General features: G+C 39.6%; 1 protein-coding gene across 1 annotated transcript in view; it reads right to left on the bottom strand.

Moving 5' to 3' along the window:
- Nucleotides 1-22,998, bottom strand: part of PCDH15 (protocadherin related 15) — a 698,694-nt gene that overhangs the window by 470,783 nt on the left and 204,913 nt on the right. Inside the window, exon 5 of the mRNA XM_034775466.1 lies at nucleotides 6,837-6,956. Coding sequence (XP_034631357.1) covers nucleotides 6,837-6,956 — 120 coding nt within the window. The remainder of the gene's footprint in view (nucleotides 1-6,836; nucleotides 6,957-22,998) is intronic.

Genomic DNA, 22,998 nt, shown 5'->3' with positions numbered 1-22,998 from the left:
TTGTTTTATTACTTTCTCATTCACTGGTTTGTTATTTAATGAACCCCAAGATTGTTACATGGATAAACTCTGTAAAAAGAGGTACAGCCATAGAAATATCAAATCTCAGGAGTAATTCAAACCAAAGAACAGGACAGCAAGAGTGGAGCTGGCTTTACACCCATTCTTCTCTGAAGTGACCCAGTATACTGTTGAGTAATCTCTTGTTCTTTTAATGATGCATTTGGTATTAATTGCACAGAGCAAGGAAGAGTAGCATGTACAAGCTAACAAAAGTTAATGTTTTGGTAACTTATAGTTTATTATTATAAGTACTAAGTATTTGGTAGCATTCTATTTTACTTATCCTCCAGGGTACATTTTTTAAATTTTCCCTCATAATGTTCTAAAAATTTAAAATTATCCCATTTGTCTTGATTTGCCTCTGCCTCTCCTCACAGTTAGCAGAGCTACAGAGCCATTTTGCAAAATCTGTGAACACAGAGATCAAATAGAAACTAAACAATTGAAAACAGTCTGGAGAGCAGGAGAGGAGAGGCGCAAGTGAGCTGTTCCTACAAAGAACAGCCTGACAAGGAAGAGAAAGACAGATCCTGTGGAAGTGCCTGAAAGTAACTGCAGCTTTCCCTGGTTTCCAGGGACTGTATGTCCCAGGGAAAGATAGACATGCATACAGACAGTCTATTGTCTTAAGTATCTGTTTGGTTTTTTTAATTCTTTATTTAGAACCAAACAATACTCTATTTGATGACTTTCTGGTGGGTATCACTGATCATAGCTCTTGGAGGGAACAAAACTGCAGGTATTGAACCTAAGCCAGGCCTGATGAGATAATCATGGTTAACACCTGAGAACTACAATCCAAGATCCAATTTGAGAGTGGTAGAATCATGTGATTCCAACCTGAGGGAGACACTGGCTTGAGGCCTGAGAGAGGGAGTGCACTTGAAGAAACCAGACATGGAGTTAGTCCAGTACCTGTGACTATGATATAATTCTCCACCCTTTTCCTCCATGGTGATCTACTTTTAGTCTAAAATAATATTTATTTAGAGATCTACCATGCATTCTAAGTTTGTGCAAGACAATGGCTCCTTACCAAATACACTGAGTAACAGAGCTAGTCAGGAATTTTGTAATTGTTGTTTGGCTGGAAAATGCCTCTTTATCAAAACTGAAATTTTTTGTGGGAGATTTTGTCAGGAAAAAATGTGGGGGGGTCTGTCTGTCTATCCCAATTGTTCAGACATTTGCCTGAGATATGGAAGACCCACATTCAAGTACCTGCTCTGCCTGATTTGAAGCAAGGACTTGAACCTGGGTCTCTCACACCCAATCAAGTACCCTAAAATTAGGCTACAAAGTCAGTGTGTTTCTTTCTCACTCTCTCCTGTTGGAGCCATTCCAGTTTGTATAAATAATTATGTATTCATTCAATGAGTATTCACTGGGCCAGAAGTAGATTCTGTGTCCTGGTGGTTAGCGCACTTGCCTGGGATGTAAAAGACCCAGGTTCAAATCCTTGCTCCAAATCAGGCAGACCAGGTTTCTTCTACAATACAATCAAGCTTTCAGTTGCCAAATAGTGGCAGTATGTTGAGCAGACATCTTCACTGAACTATATACAATAGATTTTTTTTCAAGATGATTAATTAAATGCAATACAATGGACAGTTAGCAGCTTTGAGTTATACTTATTAGATTATGGCCACATTGTTGTGGGATCTTTCCAAACAGAGCACACATACAATCAAAGAAACAAAAATGCATTGCAAGATAAAATGGAGTCATATGGATAAAGCTCTTTTAAAAGCTTAAACACAAAGCATCCTTCCCCATATTACTGTGGTGTATTATATCCCAGGAGACATGTATAACAACAACTTTGTTTTTAAAGTAACTTCTTATACGGTGACTGAATGTAAAAAGTGCAAGGCATTGGAAAAACAAGTCCTCATGCGATAGACCAGGGGTCGGCAATCTTTCAGAAATGGTGTGCCGAATCTTCATTTATTCACTCTAATTTCAGGTTTTGCATGCCGGTAATACATTTTAATGTTTTTTAGAAGGTCTCTCTCTATAAGTCTATATATTATATAAATAAACTAGTGTTGTATTGTAAAATAAACAAGGTTTTCAAAATGTTTAAGAAGCTTCATTTAAAATTAAATTAAAATGTTGATCTTACGCCGGTGGCCTGCTCAGCCTGCTGCTGGTCTGGGGTTCTGTTCACCTAGGCCGGCAGCGGGCTGAGCGGGGCCTGTGGCCAGGACCCTGGCTGGCAAGGGTCCGGCAGCCAGAACCCCAGACCGGCAGCAGGCTGTGCGGGGCCAGCGGCTGGGACCCCAGACCGGCAGTGGGCTGAACCGCTCAGCCCACTGCCGCTCCAGGGTTCCATCTGCCGGCTCCTGCCAGCCGGGATCCCGACTGCTGGATCCGCTCAGCCCGTGCCAGTCTGGGGTTCCGGCCCTGCCCACATACCTTCTCCCTGGTTCTGGACCATTCTCTTCCTCTCTCTGCTCTGAGCTGAGGATGGGAGTGCACTGAGCACAGGGCTGGGGGTGAAAGGTCTGGCCAGGAGCCAGAATGAGGGAGGGGGCTCAGGGTTTGAGCAGGAGGTTTGGATGTGGGGCACTTACCTGGGCAGCTCCCATTTGATGCGAGGGTTGCAGGTGGGAATTTGGGGGGGGGGTGCAGGAGCTCCCGTTTGGTGCTCAGGGTGGGGGTCGGGATGTGAGGGGTGCATGGTGGGGGGCTGGGGATGTGGGGGGGTGCAAGAGTCAGGGCAGAGGGCTGGGGGCATGTGAGGGTGCAGGTGTCAGGGCGGGAGGGGGCTGGGTATGTGTGGGGGTGCCAGAGTCAGGGCTGGGGTCATGAGGGGGGGGTGGAGTCAAGCAGAGGGCTGGGTGTGTATGAGGGAGGTACAGGGCTCAGGGCAGGGGCCTGGGGGGTGTGCGGGGTGCAGGACTCAGGGCAGAGGGCTGTATGTGTATGTGGGGAGGGAGGTCAGGGCTCAAGGCAGAGGGCTGGGTGACTGCCCCCCTGAGAACCTCCAACCCCCCCGCTCCTTGTCCCCTGACTACCCCCTCCTGGGACCCCTGCCCTTAACTGCCCCCCAGGACCCCAACCCCTATCTAAGCTTCCCTGCTCCTTGTCCCCTGACTGCCCCCCTAGGATCCAACCACCTACCAGTCCCCTGACTGCCCCGACCTTTATCCACCACCCCATCCCCAGACACACTCCCGGGACTCCCATGCCTATCCAAATACTCCCCACTCCCTGACAGGACCCCCAGAACTCCCGACCCATACAACTCCCCTCGCTCCTTGTCCCCTGACCACCCACTCCAGAGACCCCCCCACCCTAGCTGCCCCCCAGGACCCTCCTTGCTCCCTGCCCTGACTGCCCTGACACCTATCCACCCCCCACCCCCTGACAGACCTCGGGACTCCCATGTCCCATCCAACCCCCCTGCTCCCTGACTGCCCCCTCCAGAGATCCCTCCGCCCCTAACCACCCTGCCCGGGATCCCACCCCCATCCAACACACCCTGCCCTCTGTCTCCTGACTGCCCCCACCCCTTATCCAGCCCCCCCGGTCCCCTTACCATGAGGCTCCAAGCAGAGCCAGATATGCAGCCCCGCGGGAGCATGCAGCCCCGCCTCTCAGAGCACTGCGCGCACGGGCGGCAGGGCTCCGGTTGAGTGGGGACCATATCTGCTCCCCACGGAGCCAAACACGGCCCCGCGGGAGCGCGCAGCCCCGACCCCCAGAGCGCTGCGCGCGCGGCGGCAGGACTCCAGGGGAGAGAGGAAGGCGGGGGAGGGGCCGGCGGCTTGCTGAGCTCGGATGGGCGCTCCGGCCTGGAAGCGCAGACCCTGTGGCTTGCTGCGCCGGGAAAGTGGGCACCACCCCGTGCGCATGCCTATGTTTCTGCTCCCTGCCCCCGCGTGGGGAGCGGAGGGCAGAGGAAAGCGGGCTGGGCTGGGCAGGATTTTTAATGGCAGGCTGGAGTCTTGCATGCTGTCTTTGGCACGTGTGCCATAGGTTGCCGACCCTTGCGATAGACCTTTCAACAATAATTTGTATAATGTACTAATATGCTATAATGGCAACTTTCTCCTTTTATTATTTTTCCTTCAAGGTAAAATAATGATCATAATGGGGGAACTAGATGAAAATATTGACCATGTGTAAAATCACTTAATTTATGAATATTTCCAGTGGAATAATTTTGCACCATTTTCATGAAGGAAAAAAAATATATATTCCCATACAAGTACTGTAGTGCAATATCTTTATCTTGAAAGTGCAACTTACAAATATAGAATTATTTTTTACACAACTGTACTCAGAAATAAAACAACGTAAAACTTTAGAGCGCATAAATCGAAGCATGAAGGGGCATATGAATGTATAGCATATCCTGCACATAAATACCGTGCAATGCCGGCTTATAACAGTGCTATGTGAACACCTGTTCTCACTTGCAGGTGACATTATAAATAAGATGCATGCAGCATTATCTCCTGTAAATGTAAATAAATGTGTTTGCCTTAGTAATTGGCGGAACAAGAAGTAGCACTGAGTGGACTTTTATGAGGTGAATTGAAAAATACCATTTCTTTTATTTATCAATAGGGAAAATATTTGTAATAAAAAATAATATAAAGTGAGCACTGTATACTTTTTATTCTGTGTTTTAATTGAAATCGATATATTTGAAAATGTAGAAAAAACATCCAAAAATATTTATAATACATTTAAATTGGTATTCTATTATTAACAGTGTGATTAAAACTGATTAATCATGATTTTTTTAAAACCTCGTTAATTTGTTTGTATTAATTGCATGTATTAACTGCATTTAATTGAAAGCCCCAAATTTAAACAATATGAAGAATTTAGAGAAAAAGATTTGCAAACATCAGAATATTCCAGATCAGCTTTTACTGAAAGAAAAGGACCAGATCCTGATCCTAGATATGACCCCTTTGCACAGCTTCAATAGATGCAAAGGGGTCAGGACTGCTCTAAATTACAGTTGTGATGTAATACTCCTTAAAAGTATTATTATGCCGATTGGAAATTGGAGTGCAGTGAGGCAATGTCTCCTCTGCCCCCCAAAAATCTCTTTATAACAAGGGGCCAGAAGGAGGTGACACAGAGCCATCGGTGGTTCTAGTCATTTTGCCACCCAGGGTTCAAAATCTTTTTGGCCCTTTCCTGCCCTCCTCATCAAAGCAAACAAATGCTGGTAGAGTCATTTGGCATTTCCTGAAATATGATGAATTGACAATGTCCTACCCACTACCCTCCAGAATTTTCCATGCTCAGAGCTGTCTAGGCTGGCTCTATGCCAGGTAGCAATTCTCGCATACCATATGAATCCTCATGTCTGTTTAATTAACTTTTACAAACTCTTTGTAAAGAAGAACAAAAATTATGCTCAAAGCATGAAGTCATAGGAATCATGGGGCTTCATTCAAATCTGATATATGGAAGAGACACTATGCTTTAAGTAAATAGGGAAAAGGGAAAAGAGCTTAGTGGTTCTTGATAATAGCACAAATACAACTAGTTTTATGATCCAATTTACTGTAAATTAATGGACTTGCTCTACCTTGTGTAGCAAATTGCCGACACTACTATGATGGGTCTCACGCTTTCTCTTCTTGGGGGGGGGGAGGGGGGGAAGAGGACACGGTTCAGGGCACCATTTCTTGCCCCTGAACTGGGATATTAACAGTAGAGGGAGGGACCTGGGCCCGCCCTCTACTCCGGGTCCCAGCCCAGGGTCCCAAGGGACAGGAGGAACTAGCGGTTCCTTCCCCTGGGCTACTTCCCTCTCCTGCCCTTCAGCTTGTGGAGGCTTTCTGCCCTCCCTCTGCACAAGCCAGGTGTCCCTTTACTTAGGGTCTTGGTCTTCTTAGCCCACCACAGCACGTCTCCAAACTTTCCTCTGCTTCCCTCCAAACTGCTCTCTGCTCCAACACCAATCCACTCTGTTTCTACTCCTTCAAACTGTGCTCTGCTCCAACACCTTCCCCTGTCTGACTGAAGCAGGGTTTTTTTATCGGGTGACTGGCGTCAGGTGCTCTAATTGGCTTCAGGTGCTTTAATTGGCTTCAGGTGCTTTAATTAATCTATAGCAAACTTTCTTCCCTCTACAGGGAATAAGGTTCCCTTCTAACCCTCTCCTGCTGCCCTCTGGCCATGCTGATCGCACTTGATACTAGTATAACAGAGCAAAACTGCATCAGAGTTTTTTAAATGAAGTTGCACAAGGAAACAAAAATAATTTTCTTCTGAGGATTTGAAACACCAAAGTAGAGAATTAAATCATGAATGCATGCTCTCAGATGAACTGCATGCTGTATTCATTAAGATTATCTGCCATCATCTCGCAGTGTGGGGTAGCAGACTAAAATTGGATTATCAGGACTAATATTTTGATTCACAACTAAGAAACAGTTTTAAATGTTCATTTTTTTTATACCCCACCAGAATAAATTAATTCTGGGAATGATTCTTTAAGGAACTTTACCAATTTTCCTCTTAAAATACACCCTAATATTTTTCTATCAATACAATTATATATATATATGTGAATTAAATTACTCATTGTGGATTGAAAATGCATGACAAATAAGAGTGAGTAAAGCAACTGCTGGGGAGGGTTATGAAATAAATGACCCAAAATAAGAAGAATTATTAATGGTGTTTACCATAAGAGACAGATAGCAGGAAAGGTAAACTAAGCTGGTTTAAAAAAAAAGAATACACATGCTAGTTTTGTACAGTGTGTATGTCCTGAAAAGAAGAACTTCACTTACTGGGTCATTAGGATTGTACTGGATGATATATTCTATCTGGCCATTGGGACCATCATCTATGTCCATGGCACCATTGTTCCCAGAGAATCCTGTAAAGATGGTGGTTCCAACTGGTGTTAACTACAACAAAAACAAAAAGAATATACACACTTCAAATACACTTGGAAACTACAGAAAAAAAATAAAGAAAGGCTGCCATTCCTTCTCCCAAATTTTTGTGCTAAAAGTTCAAAGAAAATATGCGGATAAGTTATAGACCCAATACTTTCAGTCTCTGTTTTAGATCATGTTATTTCCTCGAAAGAGGATTAAAACCATAAATGGGGTTGACTCATATAACTTCCATGTTTCAAGATAGTAATCTCTTTGTTGATATACTTTTGAGCTAAGGGCCAACAAGCTTTGGAAAGGAAGAGAAAAGAAGAAAGGAGAAGAAAGGGCAAACTAGAAAATAAACCATTGACTCCCTCTTTAGATTGGGGAAGTGTAAACAAAGATGTTAATTTAAAAAATTAAATATGCATATATTATACAATGCATTTCATGGAAACGTTGAAAGTACAGTGCAAGATAAATTATATATACACATGTAAAACAGAATATTTATAGCTTTAGTAAACTTAATATATACAAGAAAAAAAGAGATTTTAATACTAATTCCAAACAGATATTCTGAAAGCCAACAGAGTTCTCGCTACTATGGTACAAAAGCAATGACAATGTTTCACTATATTTTGCTAGGGACCATTTTACACCCTATAAATTTTGTTTTGAAAATACTGTTTTCCAAACTATCCTAGCAGAGTTGAGCAGCTAGGGTGAATTCCTGCCCCTTTTGAGTCAATTGCAGAACTCCCATTGACTTCAGTGGAGTCAGAATGTCAGCCTTGATGTTCAGAGATAGTCTGGAAACAAAACCAAAATAAATGAACCAAAACCCTAATTTGGACTGTAAATATAAACAGAAAATTATTTCAGATTAGAAATTAACCACCAACTGCATTATTGGACCAATTTTTGCTCTCTTGTAAAACTCTAGAAAACAGGGTATGTCCGGAGGATACCACTTGGAGTCAGGGGAACAGAATCCCCTATTCAGGAAAGAGAGCATCAGAGCAGGCACTCCAGCTCACCATTAGCTGAAGTAGTAGTTACTGCCCCCACAATCCCATTACACAGGGAGTTTAAGCCGCTGTTTTTTCCCCAAACTCCCCAGCCATGCTGCTAAGACAAAGCTGAGCTGCCACAAAGTAATTCTCCTCAGAACGTAGGGTCCAACACAATACCAGTTTTATTGCTTTTCAGACTTCGTGTGCAAGCAAAAAGAGGAAAGGATTTGTCCCACAGAATTTATTAAAAAACAAACATTTCTGGAATAAATGCAGAATATAATAGCCACATTGCCACATTACATAGTTAACAACACACAGCAAATAATTAGTATCTGCCAATTTGCATTGTTTTCTCCTGTATCCTTGGTTCAGAGGTTGCGTGATCCTGGTTTGATTTTTAAAACTTGTTATTTAGGAAGTTTTGATTTCTGTAATCAATATTTTCAGAGCTAACAATAATTAAGCTTTAGAATAAAACCCATTTCTTTGCAGAGTCTTGTTTAGGATAACAGTGTGTACAGTATATTTTTCTTAATGCCAAACTACATTATATATACTTAAACCATAACTATATTTTTTTTGCTATCAACTTGATTTGCCTGCCAGTGTCCTAGGCTGTAAAAATACTATCCATGCTATACAAGTTGTGAATAAGAGAGTTGACTACCCCTCGGTTCCTATTAATTGCTTCCTTACATCAGTCTCCATGGAGTTCATTACCTTGTGATTTGCACCCAAGACTCATTACCTTAAATCTCTGTTGCAAGAGCAAACTTAAAAAAAAAAAAAAAAACAATTAGGAAAACAATTGTCTCAGAAACTTGGATGAAGTTGTACAAAATCAGAGCTAAATGCCATAAACCAAGTTGGATATATTACTGTTTTACTACTAAGAACAGTATTTTTCAGGATTCTTTCTTATTTTTTTAAACAGGCTATAAAGAAACAAAGCAAAATAATCAAAAGAGACTTCAGATATTTTATGGTGAAATGTGAAACTTTTTATTAAAATAAAATATTTGACATTAGTCATTGAAAAGATATTTGATTTTCATAATAAGTTAAGATGTATTGTTTCAAGGAGATGTTCATCATAGTGGTTGGTCTGAGGGTCAGTACATGATGGAGAATGCGGACACACAGTCAGAATGGTAAAAGCTGCAGAGCTCCCTGGAAGTGACTGAGATGATGAGATGTATATGCCCATAAAGGGCTAGCATGGAGAGGGTTAAGCACTCGGTAAAATGCAGGATTTGTCAGCAGAGCACTGAGCTGGGGCAGCTATGATGAGGTAAGTAATTTCACGGTACTCTATAAGAGAGCGGCTTTCTCAGACTTGGACTTGACTTCAAGAACCAGGCACTCACAGCAGAGGGAAAAAATTACTAGTTGGAAAACAAATTATAGCTGTCCAAAGCCACCCTCTTCAAGTGTGTGAGACTAAAAACATAAAATTGGAAAGAAAAGAGTCAGCAAGCAAAGCTAACTAAGGCAGAACTTGTAAATAAGCGCAGGCCACATTGTAAAAGGGTGGCAAGATTCCGATTCAGATCAACGGAGGGGCTAAGATTCCAGCTCCTGGAGTCAAAAGTTTACACAAGAATCTCAGTTTGTTTCTTTTTTTTTTTTTTAAAGTAAGTTTCTAGAACTAATGGTTGAAGTAAAAAAAAAGCTGATTCAAGGCCAGATTTTTAAATGTATTTAGGTGTTTAAAGATGCAAATAGGCACCCAACTGGATTTTCAAAAGTGCTACAAAAGTAGGAGCTAGGCATCTAGGGGGCTATCTGCATCTTTACGTGCCTAAATACCTTTAAAAATCTGGCACTCAGTGAAGAAAGTATAGATCATTTAACTCTACTCTGAATACAAGGGAGATTGGGGTATGGAACCTATGAGCAGCTAAGCCTAAGGAGAAGGGTATGGTTCAGACAGTGCTATTTTGGAATCAATGTTCTGTTAATAAAGTGAGGCATCAAAAAGGGTGATTTTTTCTTCAGAGTTGTAGGTTTTGTTTGCAGTTGGGTGGGAGTAATTATGATGACAAGAGAGCACTCTCCCATAAGCATAGCATGTCTTCACCACACATGCTGCAGCTGAGCCTAGCGCGCTAGTGTAGACTTGCCCACAGGTTTAGGGACACTCAGATCAAAGAGTTGTGTCCCTGACCATCCTAGTTAATAGCCATTGATAGAGAAGGTCATGGAGGATAGCTCCAACTATTTTTTGAACCCAGTAATACTTTTGGCCTTCACAACATCCCATGTTTAACTTCTTCTCATTTGGAAGCCGTTCCATATTCCTAAACATTTCCCTTTCTCTTTACTTTTTTACAGTTCTACTACATCTGTTTTGAGATGGGGAGACTGGAACTGCACACAGTATGCAAGGTGTGGGAATACCATTGATTTAATACAATGGCATTGCAATTTCTTCTGTCTTACTTTCTATCTTTTTCCTAATAATTCCTAACATGTTAGCTTTTTGACTGCTACTGCACATGGAGTGGATGTTTTCAGAGAACTATGCATGATGTTTCCAAGCTCTCTCTCAATTGGTAACAGCTAATTTAGACCCAATCATTTTGTATTTTGTATGTTTAGTTGGGATTATATTTTCAAAAGTCATTACTTTGCAATTATAAACATTCAATTTCATCTGCCATTTTTTGCGCAGTCACACAGTTTTGTGAGATCACTTTATAACTCTTGGTAGTCAGCTTTTGACTTAACTATCGTAAGTAATTTGTATCGTCTGCAAACTTTGTCACCTCACTGTTTATCCCCCTTTTCTAGATCATGTATGAATATATTGAACAGTCCTGGTCCCAGTACAGATCCTTGGGGGATTCCACTATTTATCTCGCTCCCTTGTGAAAACTGACCATTTATTCCTACCCTTTGTTTCCTGTCTTTTAACCAATTACTGATCCATGAGAGGACCTTCTCTCTTATCCCATGACCGCTTACTTTGCTTAAGAGCCTTTGGTGAGGGCCTTGTTAAAAACTCCAAGTACACTGTATCCACTGAATCACCCTTGTCCACATGCTTGTTGAATACCTTGAAGAATTCTAATAGATTGGTGAGGCATGACTTCCCTTTACAACAGATGTGTTGACTCTTCCCCATCATATCGTTTTCATCTATGTGTCTGAGAATTCTGTTCTTTATTGTAGTCAACCAGTTTGCTTGATACTGAAGATAAGCTTATGTCCTACAATTGCCAGGATCGCCTCTGAAGCCATTTAAAAATGGTGTTACATTAGTTACCCTTCAGTCACCTAGTACAGAGGTTGATTTAAGCAACAATTACATAACACAGTAATTCTGCAATTTCATATTTGAGTTCCCTCAGAACTCTTGGATGAATATCATCTGGTCCTGATGACTTATTACTGTGTAATTTACAATGTGATCCCAGACCACTTATCTTGAACCATAGACATGCAGCCCAAAGAAACTACCATTCCAGCATGCAATGCTCCATGTTTTTAAGTTGCAAAGTGGAATCGTATGCTGGAACCTGTAGCCTCTATAGACCATACCAATATTAATCAGTGGTGGTTGCTGTTATTTGTTTAGTACAGAGTAAATTGCTAATGAAGCCCTCACTTAGACAAAGCTTTGTGGTCACTGCCTTACACATTGGAAATGGTCTTAAAATCTGTGTCTATCTAATCATTTATTTTACTATGTTTGCAGTTCTGTGAGTGAAGGTTGTCAATGTATTAAGGGGAGATGATGTGACATTTTGTATTTCTTACGGCTACTACTTAAATAGGCTTGTTTCATCTCTGAATTCTCTGGCCCCTGAAAAACAAATGCCACTGACAATGTTAACTTTCAAACATGAAGTGCATTTCATTTCCCTTGTGCCTGTTTCTTTCAAGAAAGTCATACAAAAGTTATTAAAAATTGGCAATACAGTCACCATTAAACTTTTTAAACTTGTCATTTGCAGGTCATTAACATCCCCATCAGATTCCCTATAAGAAGTGCATGAATACCATAGTACCATTAAGCAGGCAAAATGTAAAATTTTGAAGATTTTAATGGTGATCATAGTCAATTCAATTCTTTCTCTCTTCTTCTTCTTCTTATAGTATTAAATAAAAATCCATTTTGGACTTAAGGTGGAAGGGTGAAGAGAATAAAAATTCACCAGATAAGATGAAGGGTTCTATCAGTTTAAACCCCATCGTTGAATTATATTCAAACTGACATAGTTGTGTAAATGGAAAATGTAAAAGGAACCCACAGTCCAAAAGGAATGATTTGGTACTATAAAATAAATGAATTGCAGTTGCATGTTATAACTGCAAAGGTCAAAGCTTGCAGTTCTGATTTATTCTAGATATAATGCATTAAAGCAATACAGATTTGCCAACCTTCATGAATTTAGCAATGTGAATTCCATTAGTCTGCTAGCTTGATATCTTTGATTCAAAAGGTGGTATTGGACATCCCCTCACTTCTGTCCCTAGAGTATATTTATTCTTTTTCTCTTCCTTTTCTCTGCATTTTGTTCTATAAAATATGAATAAATTAGAAAGGAGATTGAACCAAAACCCTGCATTTGAACACCCCCTGAACTTTAGGAAAATTTCAATACGGATTTAGGGCTTTAGGGCTGCCCCAAACCCCTCATCGGGATTTCTTCAGACTTTGGATCAGTTTACATTCAGATCTGACTTACAAGTCTCATGTGCACCTCCAGAATGAACTTGATGAATTAGGAGGAGAAATTAATATAATCCATTAGAGATTGACACAGTATAGACAAAAGCTGCACCAGCTTTCTACACACCGATCTGAAAATGCAGTAAGGTATTATAAGCAGGCACTGCCAATTTTATTGAGTTTTATCAAATTTATGAAGGTTTTCTGCTGAAGGGAGTAGACTGCAATCACAACAGTCATTTTATCTCTTCAGTATAAAGAAGATAGCCACCTCAACCACAGTTCAGCTTTTAAAGTGTGCTTCAAGGGCCTGATCCAATTCCCATTGGCCACAATGGGAGCTGGAACTGGGCATGAATGATACCTCATTCAGGCAACACCTTGGAGGAAGAGTACAAATATTAAGGTATTCTTATTTATTGAATAGATCTCACTTTTGACCTAACAAACAGGCAAAATTACATATGTATACTTACTGCACCTCTTATTAAAGGAGAAGTTACAGAGAGTATCTGATTCCTCATTAGACAATTCCATCTTCAAGATAAAGATTTTTAAATTTGGTTTTCTGGTATCCATATGTTACTAAGTAATGCCCAAAGCAGAAACCAAATAGATAATGTTTTATTAAGAAGTTATTTCACATTAGACCCTGAAATACATAAACAATTCCGGAGAGCAACTTTCCTGTAAAGAGCGCCAAAATAGCAATTTGATATAACAGTAGGTGGTTATATGGAAATATATTCTATTCTAAACATATACTGCAGAAACTAGGGAAAAATCTTTCCTCCAGAAATTCACAGCCATACTGCTTACTGTTTAACAAACAGTAATGGATTTTGTATAGCAAATGGCAATGCTATGTCATGATAATAAGCAACCAATATGTTTTGGTAATCAGTCCAGAGATGATATATGGGATGTTCTTATGACCTCTTTTGTCATACAAAATTGCTTTCATACCAATTTCCTTCTGACAGTACACTGTAAAATAGCTTGTGAACTACTGGCCTTTCCCTAGGGTAGAGAATATTAGGGAAAGCTGATTCTAAAAACTACGAAGTCCTTCTACTTATTACTTCAGCGGGAAAAAAAACAAACCTGGAAGCTCAGTGTAGCATATAAAATGTGATGGTATATGTTAATTTTTTTCAGATTGACAGCCAAATTAATGTGTTGGAAGATGGATGCTAAGAGTCTCTAAAGAATAAAAGATGCTTTATTATTTTGAGCACAAAATCAACCACACCATTTTTATGTAAAACACTGTGTATTTAAGTTTGCCTCAAAGACATTTGATACAGGCCTCTGCATAACCAACATGCTCACATCTCTGTTCTTGGTCCATCCTTCTCCATGCCTCATCCATCATTTATTTCAAATTTTCCTTCTTTCTGCTTTCATTGTATCTCACTGTTATTTGAACGTCTTCTTCCTTTTGGCCCCACTTCCAGTGGGAAAACCTCTCTCCAAAAATTTCTTCCATGAAGCCTTTCTAAAGTGACTGCTGCAAGATGATGACATTACCTCAAACTTATGCTAATTCCCCTTGATCAAGACATGTAAGAGAATCAGGATATTAGGGCTGGCCATTAAACAAAAGTTCTCTTTTGCCAAAAATATAGTTTTAACATTTGTTTTCATTCTGCTTTGGAATAAACCAGGCCTTTTAAAAATCTCTCTAAAACTATCAGAGAGGGAGACACACTCAGCCCAGAATAGCCAATAGCCCAGTGGTTAGGGCATTCACTTGATTCAGATCAGGGACCTGAACCTGACTCTCGGATATCTCAGGTGAGTGCTCTGAGTACTGGGCTAAAAAGTCAGTCTCTCCTGCTGGGGCTGTTCCACTTCATATCAATGAAGAAAATATTTATTGGATGCAAGTGAGAGAGACACACTGACTGAATTGTATAGCCAGAGGGTTAGACACTCAGCTGCTCTCTCTCCCCTTTTGACCAGAAATTCCATCCAGGACCTGAAATACCTTCTTGGTGAAATTTTCATAGAAACGGATAAATTTCCATTAAGTTTCTATTATAATAAAGTGACATTTTCTGACAAAAACCTCTGTTGTCTAAAGATTTCCACGCAGCTCTAGATTACCGACATGAGTGGATTTATTGAAGCAGGCCGCAACTTTCTTAACTTTAATGTCAAGCCCCAACAAACTTCCAGGTATTATTTTGTCCATTTCATTCCAAAATCCAATGGCCTCATAAAATACCAGCATGGAAAGAGGGTTGGCTAGCTTAGCCAAACCTCCACTATTAAATTTCAGATTCAGCCAAATGGTAAATCCCTTTACTCTTCCCTGGGAAGGGAAGTGAGGGTACAGATGAGAGAAAAGTTCAAGTATTCACTGCAAAAAGAGGTGTGTTTCTGGAATGACACTGTTAACTGGAGATAGCTTTCTTGATGTAAAATTTTAGTAGACACAAGGCAAAGCTAGTTTTTACTTGAACGTAGTTTATTAGGATTGACCTTGACTCTCTCCAATAGGGGTTTACCCCATCTAATTATATTGAGGTAAAAGCTACAGTTTTCTTGCTCCGCAGGCTAACAGGGCAGATGAGGTGGGGTAGTTTTCAGCCCAAAGAATGGTTGCTGTGACATTGGAAATTCTTAAACAAATGGGGTGCTGTTCACTGGAGCCCATCAGCTCTCTCAAACATATTCCCATCCCCTAACACCACATGGCCAAAGAGTGGCTAGGATAATTGAAGCATTGTTACACTCTGTCCAGCCTCAGCCATTTCACAATCTCGAAATATGTCCTGGTGGGGAGAAAGGAAAGGGCTCTCTTGCCAGATGGCGCACACACCTGCCCAATAAGGATCCTGAGGGTGGCCTATTCCCCGCCCAATCCAGTGATAAGAATGTAATAAACACATCTTCCAAACAGATTTACGATACTATCTATAGATTTTCTTAAGTATAATTATTGTAAAATATATACAATACTTACTGCAAAAATCTCCACCAGAACAATGTAAGAAGAGACCCAGTTTTTTCACTGACTTTAGTGGTAACTAGATCTTTTCAGCAAAGACAAATAAGGCTGCTTGCGACACACTGTACCTCAAAACCACAAAAAACAAGCAAGTTTCGTTTCTAGATATTTGAGCTGCCGGGAAGGCATTAAAATTTTCCAAAAAGTCAGACATCAAAACAGTATTCCAGACTGATTACTGATGGCCATTGTGGGTGCCTGACCTTACATTGGGTAAACTATAAACATTTGTAAAGGAAGCCTATTATCACCACTAGCAACAAATCACCACTAGCAACAAGACTGAGATGATCTGTCCTTGTGGAGAAGGCAATATATTGCAAACAATAGCAATGATAGGAAACAAATCAAGAAAGAAATAGAAAGAAAACAAAAATCTTGGAATTAAGAATGTGACTAAGCAAAAAGGAAAAACTTACAGTAAGCCTTCTATTTCCATAGGTGAAAGTTACACAGGAAACTTTAAACATAAATAAAATTGCTGAAATTATTTATGTGCATTAGGAAGATACATTCTGATAGATATATTCATCACCTTCATGACACACTGAGAATAAATTCTCTTGTTATTGCTTATTAACAAAGTTAGAAAAAGAGAAGAATTTGGCACAGTGGGTCACATAGCAGAACAAAATAAGATTTGCAAGTAATCATTGTGAGCTAATGCACTTTTGATGATGTATACCAACAGAGATTAATTACTTCAATACCATACGGAAAAAGACTTGGGCAATTACATTGAAAGTGAAGTAAATTCAGCTTAAATTGTAATTACCAGCAGCATCAGTGCCAATATTTTTAGACAATCAGAGTTCAAGAAATAGTACTGCATAAATGCTGCATTCTCTGCAAGTGAAGAATTCAAATGACATACATAGTCTTGAACACTAGCCAAAAAATTTTGGTTTCCAAGAAGAGAAAAATCTTCATTAATTACAAGGCCCTTTTCTATCCTTATTATAAAGCTGTTAACCTGGCTTTTACATTGTATTAGCCAATGATGAATTCACTCCTTTTATATTCTAAACAAAAACTATATTAAAATGGAGATAAGGTTGAGAATTTGTAACAGCAATGTAAGAATGAAACACATTACAGGGATGCTGAAATGCTCTCAAAACCAGGCAATATAAATCCAGATATCCAGAGTTAAGGTTACACTTAAAAGAAATACAAACATGTTAACGTAAGAAATGTACAATTAAGGCACCCAAAGAACTGCTTGGGTGACACTGATGTTCTCACATCAATGGACAGAGGACAGACATCCATTTTCTTGGTTTTAAGATAATTACATCTGTAATTTTTCTATCCTTTCACATGGAGTTAAGGTTGATAATATATATTAGTATGGTAATTGGATGTAGTTTTTGTCTGGGGATTTCCTTTTTATTACTATTAAAATGTTTCTGCATGTACAGAAGAAGAAACTGAAGAGAATGTTACCATGAGGTATTTCCAATTATTTGAAAATGAGTATCAACCTTAAATAATATTTTTTAAAGTTTTTACTTTGAAGGGGAGATTCATTAGTACACCAAAGAGGGGGGAAAAAACAACTAAAATATTCTGGTAATTCAGTTCCTTAATTTGCCATTGGCTTATTGATTTAAAAGTCAGTGTTAATAAGACTGGTGATATAGTGGTAGGGCCAGGAAGAACCTAATTCCCCAAGAGCCAATGTCTCAGTTCTTTAAGAGGTCCCCCTGCACTTCTGGCTCAGTTACCCTGGCACTGCTACCTCAATGCACAGTGGAGCCAATGCAATAGTGCCACGGGGAGCCTTTCAAGAACTGATGTCGAAGCTATCATGCAGCTCCAAAATCTTTAAAGAGCAGTGACAGTGGGACAAAGGATTCTACATATGAGAACTGACACGTCTAAGCTCCCTCATATAAATGAGTCATTACAATCAACAGAATTGTTACATGTAAATTAGTTGTAGAGGAAAGTTGGTAAGTGGATTATTCATCTTAGATGTAAATTCTTCCACTTAAAAGTTACCTGAGTTGTTTATTAAGGCTGTTTGTACCATATACAAATCACAAAACATGAGATCAACAATCATTAATAGCTTAATTACAACCTAATTTCCTCAAATATAACATATGAAGAAGATGCCAATGAATTTTAACTAGATGGATAGTTTGAAGTGTCTGCATTATTCCTTTATTGCAGTCACCTAAGCAAAGAAAGACTGACGTGGAAGCTACATTTTTGAAGAACCCAGTTTTTAATTTTAACTCAAAAAGATTTAGATCTTCAGAAAATGTATTCGATACTCAAAGAGAAAGTACTGTAAAGTTTGGGAAGGGAAATTTTGTGTTATTCACATAGAATAAAGGCTGAATTCCTGATTGAAGTGCAAAACTGAACTTAACTTTAACTATGGAGTTATGACCAGTGCCTCCATCAATTATGAACCTAGGTATTCCCAATCCCATGCTTTCAAAAATCATGACTCAGACCTTATTATTAATTATCATAATGAAACAAAATAAATACAATTAAATTATAATAATAATCTGGGAGTTTTTTCTTGCCTTCTGAGCCTTCAGGGTACACTCAGGGCATGTTTTCAGACTTTTCTCTGCAGCTCCAAGGGCTAGAAATCCCCCCACACCCATTTTTTGTTAAATAAAGAGAAAGCTGAGATTCTCAAATATACCTTTGACTTCAGTTTGAGGTTTTAAGAAAAACACCAAATATCATCAAACACACGATGCCATTGTGAGAGCTGTCAACTCTGAAACCTACATCTTGGTATATAAACATTGATAAAACAGGAACATGATTCTGGTGCTATGGTAATAATCTTGTAAAGAGAACAATGTATTAACAATATTGTTTCATTCAAAGCTGAAAATTAGTAAATCTGGTGACATTTTTCACATGACATTACAGTAGGCTTTGTTAAAGTTGCAGTGAGATTTATAAAAGATGCCTCACTGGAGTCTGCACTATGATAAATAAATCCAGGCTACATATTGGTCTGCACTTCTGACCATGTTACACTAATAGATTTATCAGCCTTCACAGATACCACATCAGAATAATATTGTTGCAACCAACATAAAAAAACATCAACAATTCAATGGAATATTTAAGGTAAGCTATTATAAACTATTTCCTTTACAAACATTTAATGTACATTTCTGCAGTTGGATGCTTTCTTCATCTAAAGACTTTTTTTGAAACCAAGAATAATCCAATGTATAATTATCTTCTCCATACACCACTTTGATTGTCGGTCATACTTTCCTAGATATATGTGGGAGCAATACCTACCGGTAATTTTTCTAACCATGGTTTTCTTATATGCACATGACAGTTCCAAATTATATCTACTTGTTTAGAGTCTTTTAATGACCTATTCTGAACTATGATGTGGAAAAAGGTTACTGCTTCCAGGGCCGGCTCCAGGCACCAGCCCACCAAGCTTGTGCTTGGGGCAGCACCTGGAGGGGGGCGGCGCGGTGCTCCGGCTCTGGCCGCCGGGGAGAGCAGAGCCGCAGTGGGCTCGCCGCCCTCCCCCGGCGCTCTGGCCGCCGGGGAAAGCGGGGCCGCAACTGGGCTCGCCGCCCTCCCCGTGGCGCTCCGGCTGCTGGGGAGAGCGGAGCTGCGGCGGGCTCGCCGCCCTCCCCTGCCGCACTGGGGGGAAAGGAGGGGGGTGGCGGCGGGAGGCTTTTTTGCCTGGGGCGGCAAAAAAGCCAGAGCCGGCCCTGACTGCTTCTATCCGAGATTGTGGCAGAAACTTCTTTTTTTTTTTTGCAGTGCCCAGCACAAATATGCCACAATCACAGCTGACACCTCTGGGAGCTACTGTAATATAAAAAAATAACTTGACATAAAGATGTTAAAACTTCTAACCTTACTTCTTCCAGACTTTCATTTTGGAAAAGTTAATGGCAAATCTCTCAATTTTCTCTTATATTATTTTATTCAGTGCCATAATTTGTATGGTGATTGTGGACAAATTAAAGGCAACATCCAACCTATACCAAGTTATAGTCCAAGATCCTGATTGGGTATCTGGTCCACACAGGCAGACTTCTGTCTGTACATGTGGAATCCTCTGATTTCAGATGTCTGACTGCTCAGATCAGATTGCTGGATCAGTGCCTTAGAGAAGATATGATTAAAAAGGGCTATGAAACACTTGGAGAGTAGAGGGAAGAGAAGACAAGTCTTACAGAAGTAAAGCTGTATGCTTGCGTTGGTTAGTAAATGCAATCATTTTGAAGTGGGTCATTTTGAAGTTTTATTCTTCTTATGTACTATTATTTTGGGAGGAACTTGGTGAGGGGAGAAATGAGAGGGAAACTGAAAGAACTAGGCCTTTCAGAAGGTGTCTCAGAAAAAGTGTTTTCTGTATATCATAACTGTCAAGGCTGGGCCGTGGGCAGCCTGTGTGCACTAGTCTACTAAGTTGCAGTTATGAGCCGAGTCGTAGGATCAGGATCAAGCCAGGTCAGGATACCAGGAAGTCAGGGACAGGCACCAAGTTGCAGGTAGCAGGCAAATAGAGTTGAGGGCAAGCAAATAGCAGAGTCTGGGATGAACCAGGGTTGAAAGCCAGAATTTAGGGTCCACAGCAAAACAAGGTCTGAAGCATTCTTATGTAGGCAGCCTACATTGTTGCTCAGACAGCTCCCTATGATGGCTTCCTGGTAGATATATCACCATAAGCCAATCAGTGGGCTGTGAGGTGCTGCCACCCAGGACCTGCTGGGCAGTACTTCCTGCAGAGCTTAGCTTCACAGGGCCTACAGGTGAAACCCTGTCTAAGCTTCCAATGGTGATACAGAAGCATCAGTAGCCTAGCATCCCTATAGTCCCAGATTCTACTCCCACAGATTCTTACATAAACATTTCAAGTTTTCAGATATTAGACGGCATGTATGGAAAGAGACTGCCACCCATTCCTGAATTTAAAGGAGACTTTGAAATTCAGATATATTTGACCATGTAAATTCTTATCTTCTCTTTCTGTAACACTTGATGTCTTCTAGTGTGAATGAAGATGAAAGCCTACACACAACGGTACAAAACAAGAGAAGACATGCAATATATATTTGGTCCAGTTCCTCCAGGGCTTTCTTCTAAAATATGCGGTTAATTTGAAATTTATAATTTTAACATGACAGAAGAGCAGATTGGCAAGATTGGGAATTATATTAAAATTAAAATAGAGCTCTCTACATTTTTAAAATATTCCTTATAATGATTTGTGGATAATTTAAACATAAAAAAGACTTCAAATATGAGGAATTCCATTCATTACAATGATTTCCCCCTTGATGTTTCTGATAGTGTCCAATAAATTAATCTTTGACCACAAATAGTTTTCTTGTACTTATACTGTCTATAATTATAAAATGCATGCATGAGTATCAAGGATAATCTCCATTATAATAGATTTCTTTCTGCCAAAGTTTAGAGGTCATACACACAACATCTGTTTTTTTAGTGTCTTGATATTAATTAAAACACAAATATTTTCATTATACCTCATATGTAAACCAAAAAGGGAAACAGAAAGGCCATAGATAATTCAGAAACAGTTTAGTACACTCTTGTGGTTTAAACTGGAAAAATGTTGTATTCTGCTGGTAATTGACACTATCAATAACTTTTTTAAATTACTCTCTAAAACCTTCAAGAAAAAAAAAACTATCACATTTTGGGAACATAGTTTTTTAATTAATGAGAACATTAACCCAAAGGGTACTGCTGAAAGGCATGGGGATGCCATGTCAGACGATATAAGCATAACGATGATTAAGAAAAATAAAGTAATAAACCAGGATTTTAACTGGTAACAAGAACTGCATCTTTGCCCAGTGATGGTACAAAAAAGTGACCATAAGATAGTTGTATCATCTCGCTAAAACTCTATATTATTATTTAAATGATACGTTTTTCTCTCTGCCTTTTACGTCAGCTGATAAGAAGAAACTGTTGCTGCTTTACATTCATTTATAGTATGACAATGCCAGAAACATCACCTATCTCTTGTTTTACTGTAAAAAATTATTAGAAACCCTTTGGTGGCTCACATCATAGTGCATATGGGCACTTGAGATTGTTGTGTGTATTTCCTTGATGTGGGGCAAAAAATGCCTTTATCAGCTAACACTGTAAAGGTAGAATCCACAATTACCATATAGAGATAGATTTCAAAACAATGTTTTATCCTAAGAAGGTCCTTATCAGTCTCATACAAACAGTGTTTTGTGACCTCCAAATGCATTCACAAAAAGGAAAGCTATTTGGTGTGTGTTGATAGATAATTCTAGTCAAACTTTCCACTTTGTACAAATACTTAAAAGATGAAGTATAATGTGCAGATGAAATGTATTGTTTCCCACAAGTTTCTGGCACACTTTTTAGGGTTTCAGAGGCTGCCTCAGCGAAAAAGCTACTCCAGGCATCTAAAACCCCTGTACTTGCCAGTGGGAATGCAGAGGTGAATAGCCACATATAAAATTTGATTCCTAAGAATAATGCATTTAAGTGTAAGTTTTAGAGTCTGCTCCTTACTTGCACAAGCTAACAATGATTATTCTTATGTTTGCTACCAGGGTCCTCTTCTAAATCCTATTTTGATCCTCTTTCAGAGAGATGCCGGGGGATGGTGTTTTCCCTGGCAAAATTAACCATTTCAAGGTTATAGTCCAGTCACAAGAGATTTCGCCCCCGCCCCACTTCTTGTGCAAAGATTGAAGGAAGTTGCTCTAACAGTTTCACAGTTGAAGGCAATTGATATGTAATATGTTTAGATTATTCACAGTGTGTCTAAGTCCTTTTGTGTAACTAGAATTTCAAAAATACTTAGTTTTTAGGACATAAAACTTGGCATTCTCCAAAATCATCTACACCAGTTAGTTGTTCAATCTACACTGGTTTTATTTATGTAATTAAAGATGGTTACATTACATAAGAACAGAGGAACTGAATTAAGATTGTACAGCAAACATAAGTAGGACTGCTCCTAATTTTGGAGCGCTTTACTTTGCAATCCTAATGTTCTTTTCCCAGTGAGGTGGCTTTCAATGTAATTTCTTAAGTTTTACAAAAAGGAAACTGAAACCCCACAAATGTTCTACAATGTGGAACCATATTGCCCTCCACAAAGGTCATTAGTAGGTTAGAACCTCTAGATTCACAGCACACAGAATTCACATATTTACTTGAGCTAACACAGTAACAAGCAGTAGTAGGTTGCTATCTTCTATATGAAGGAACATACTTTGCCAGTAGGTTTCACACATATTTGCTTACAGTAGAGGAATGGTGACACTCAAGAATCCAGGGTTCAGTTCTAGGTTCTGCATGTGAATGTTCTCTAGTAGT

This window comes from Trachemys scripta, chromosome 7, assembly GCF_013100865.1.
Source record: "Trachemys scripta elegans isolate TJP31775 chromosome 7, CAS_Tse_1.0, whole genome shotgun sequence".
Classification (NCBI taxonomy): domain Eukaryota; kingdom Metazoa; phylum Chordata; order Testudines; family Emydidae; genus Trachemys; species Trachemys scripta.
Note: the sequence above shows the minus strand (reverse complement) of the source record. Positions and strands in the feature narration are given on the sequence as shown.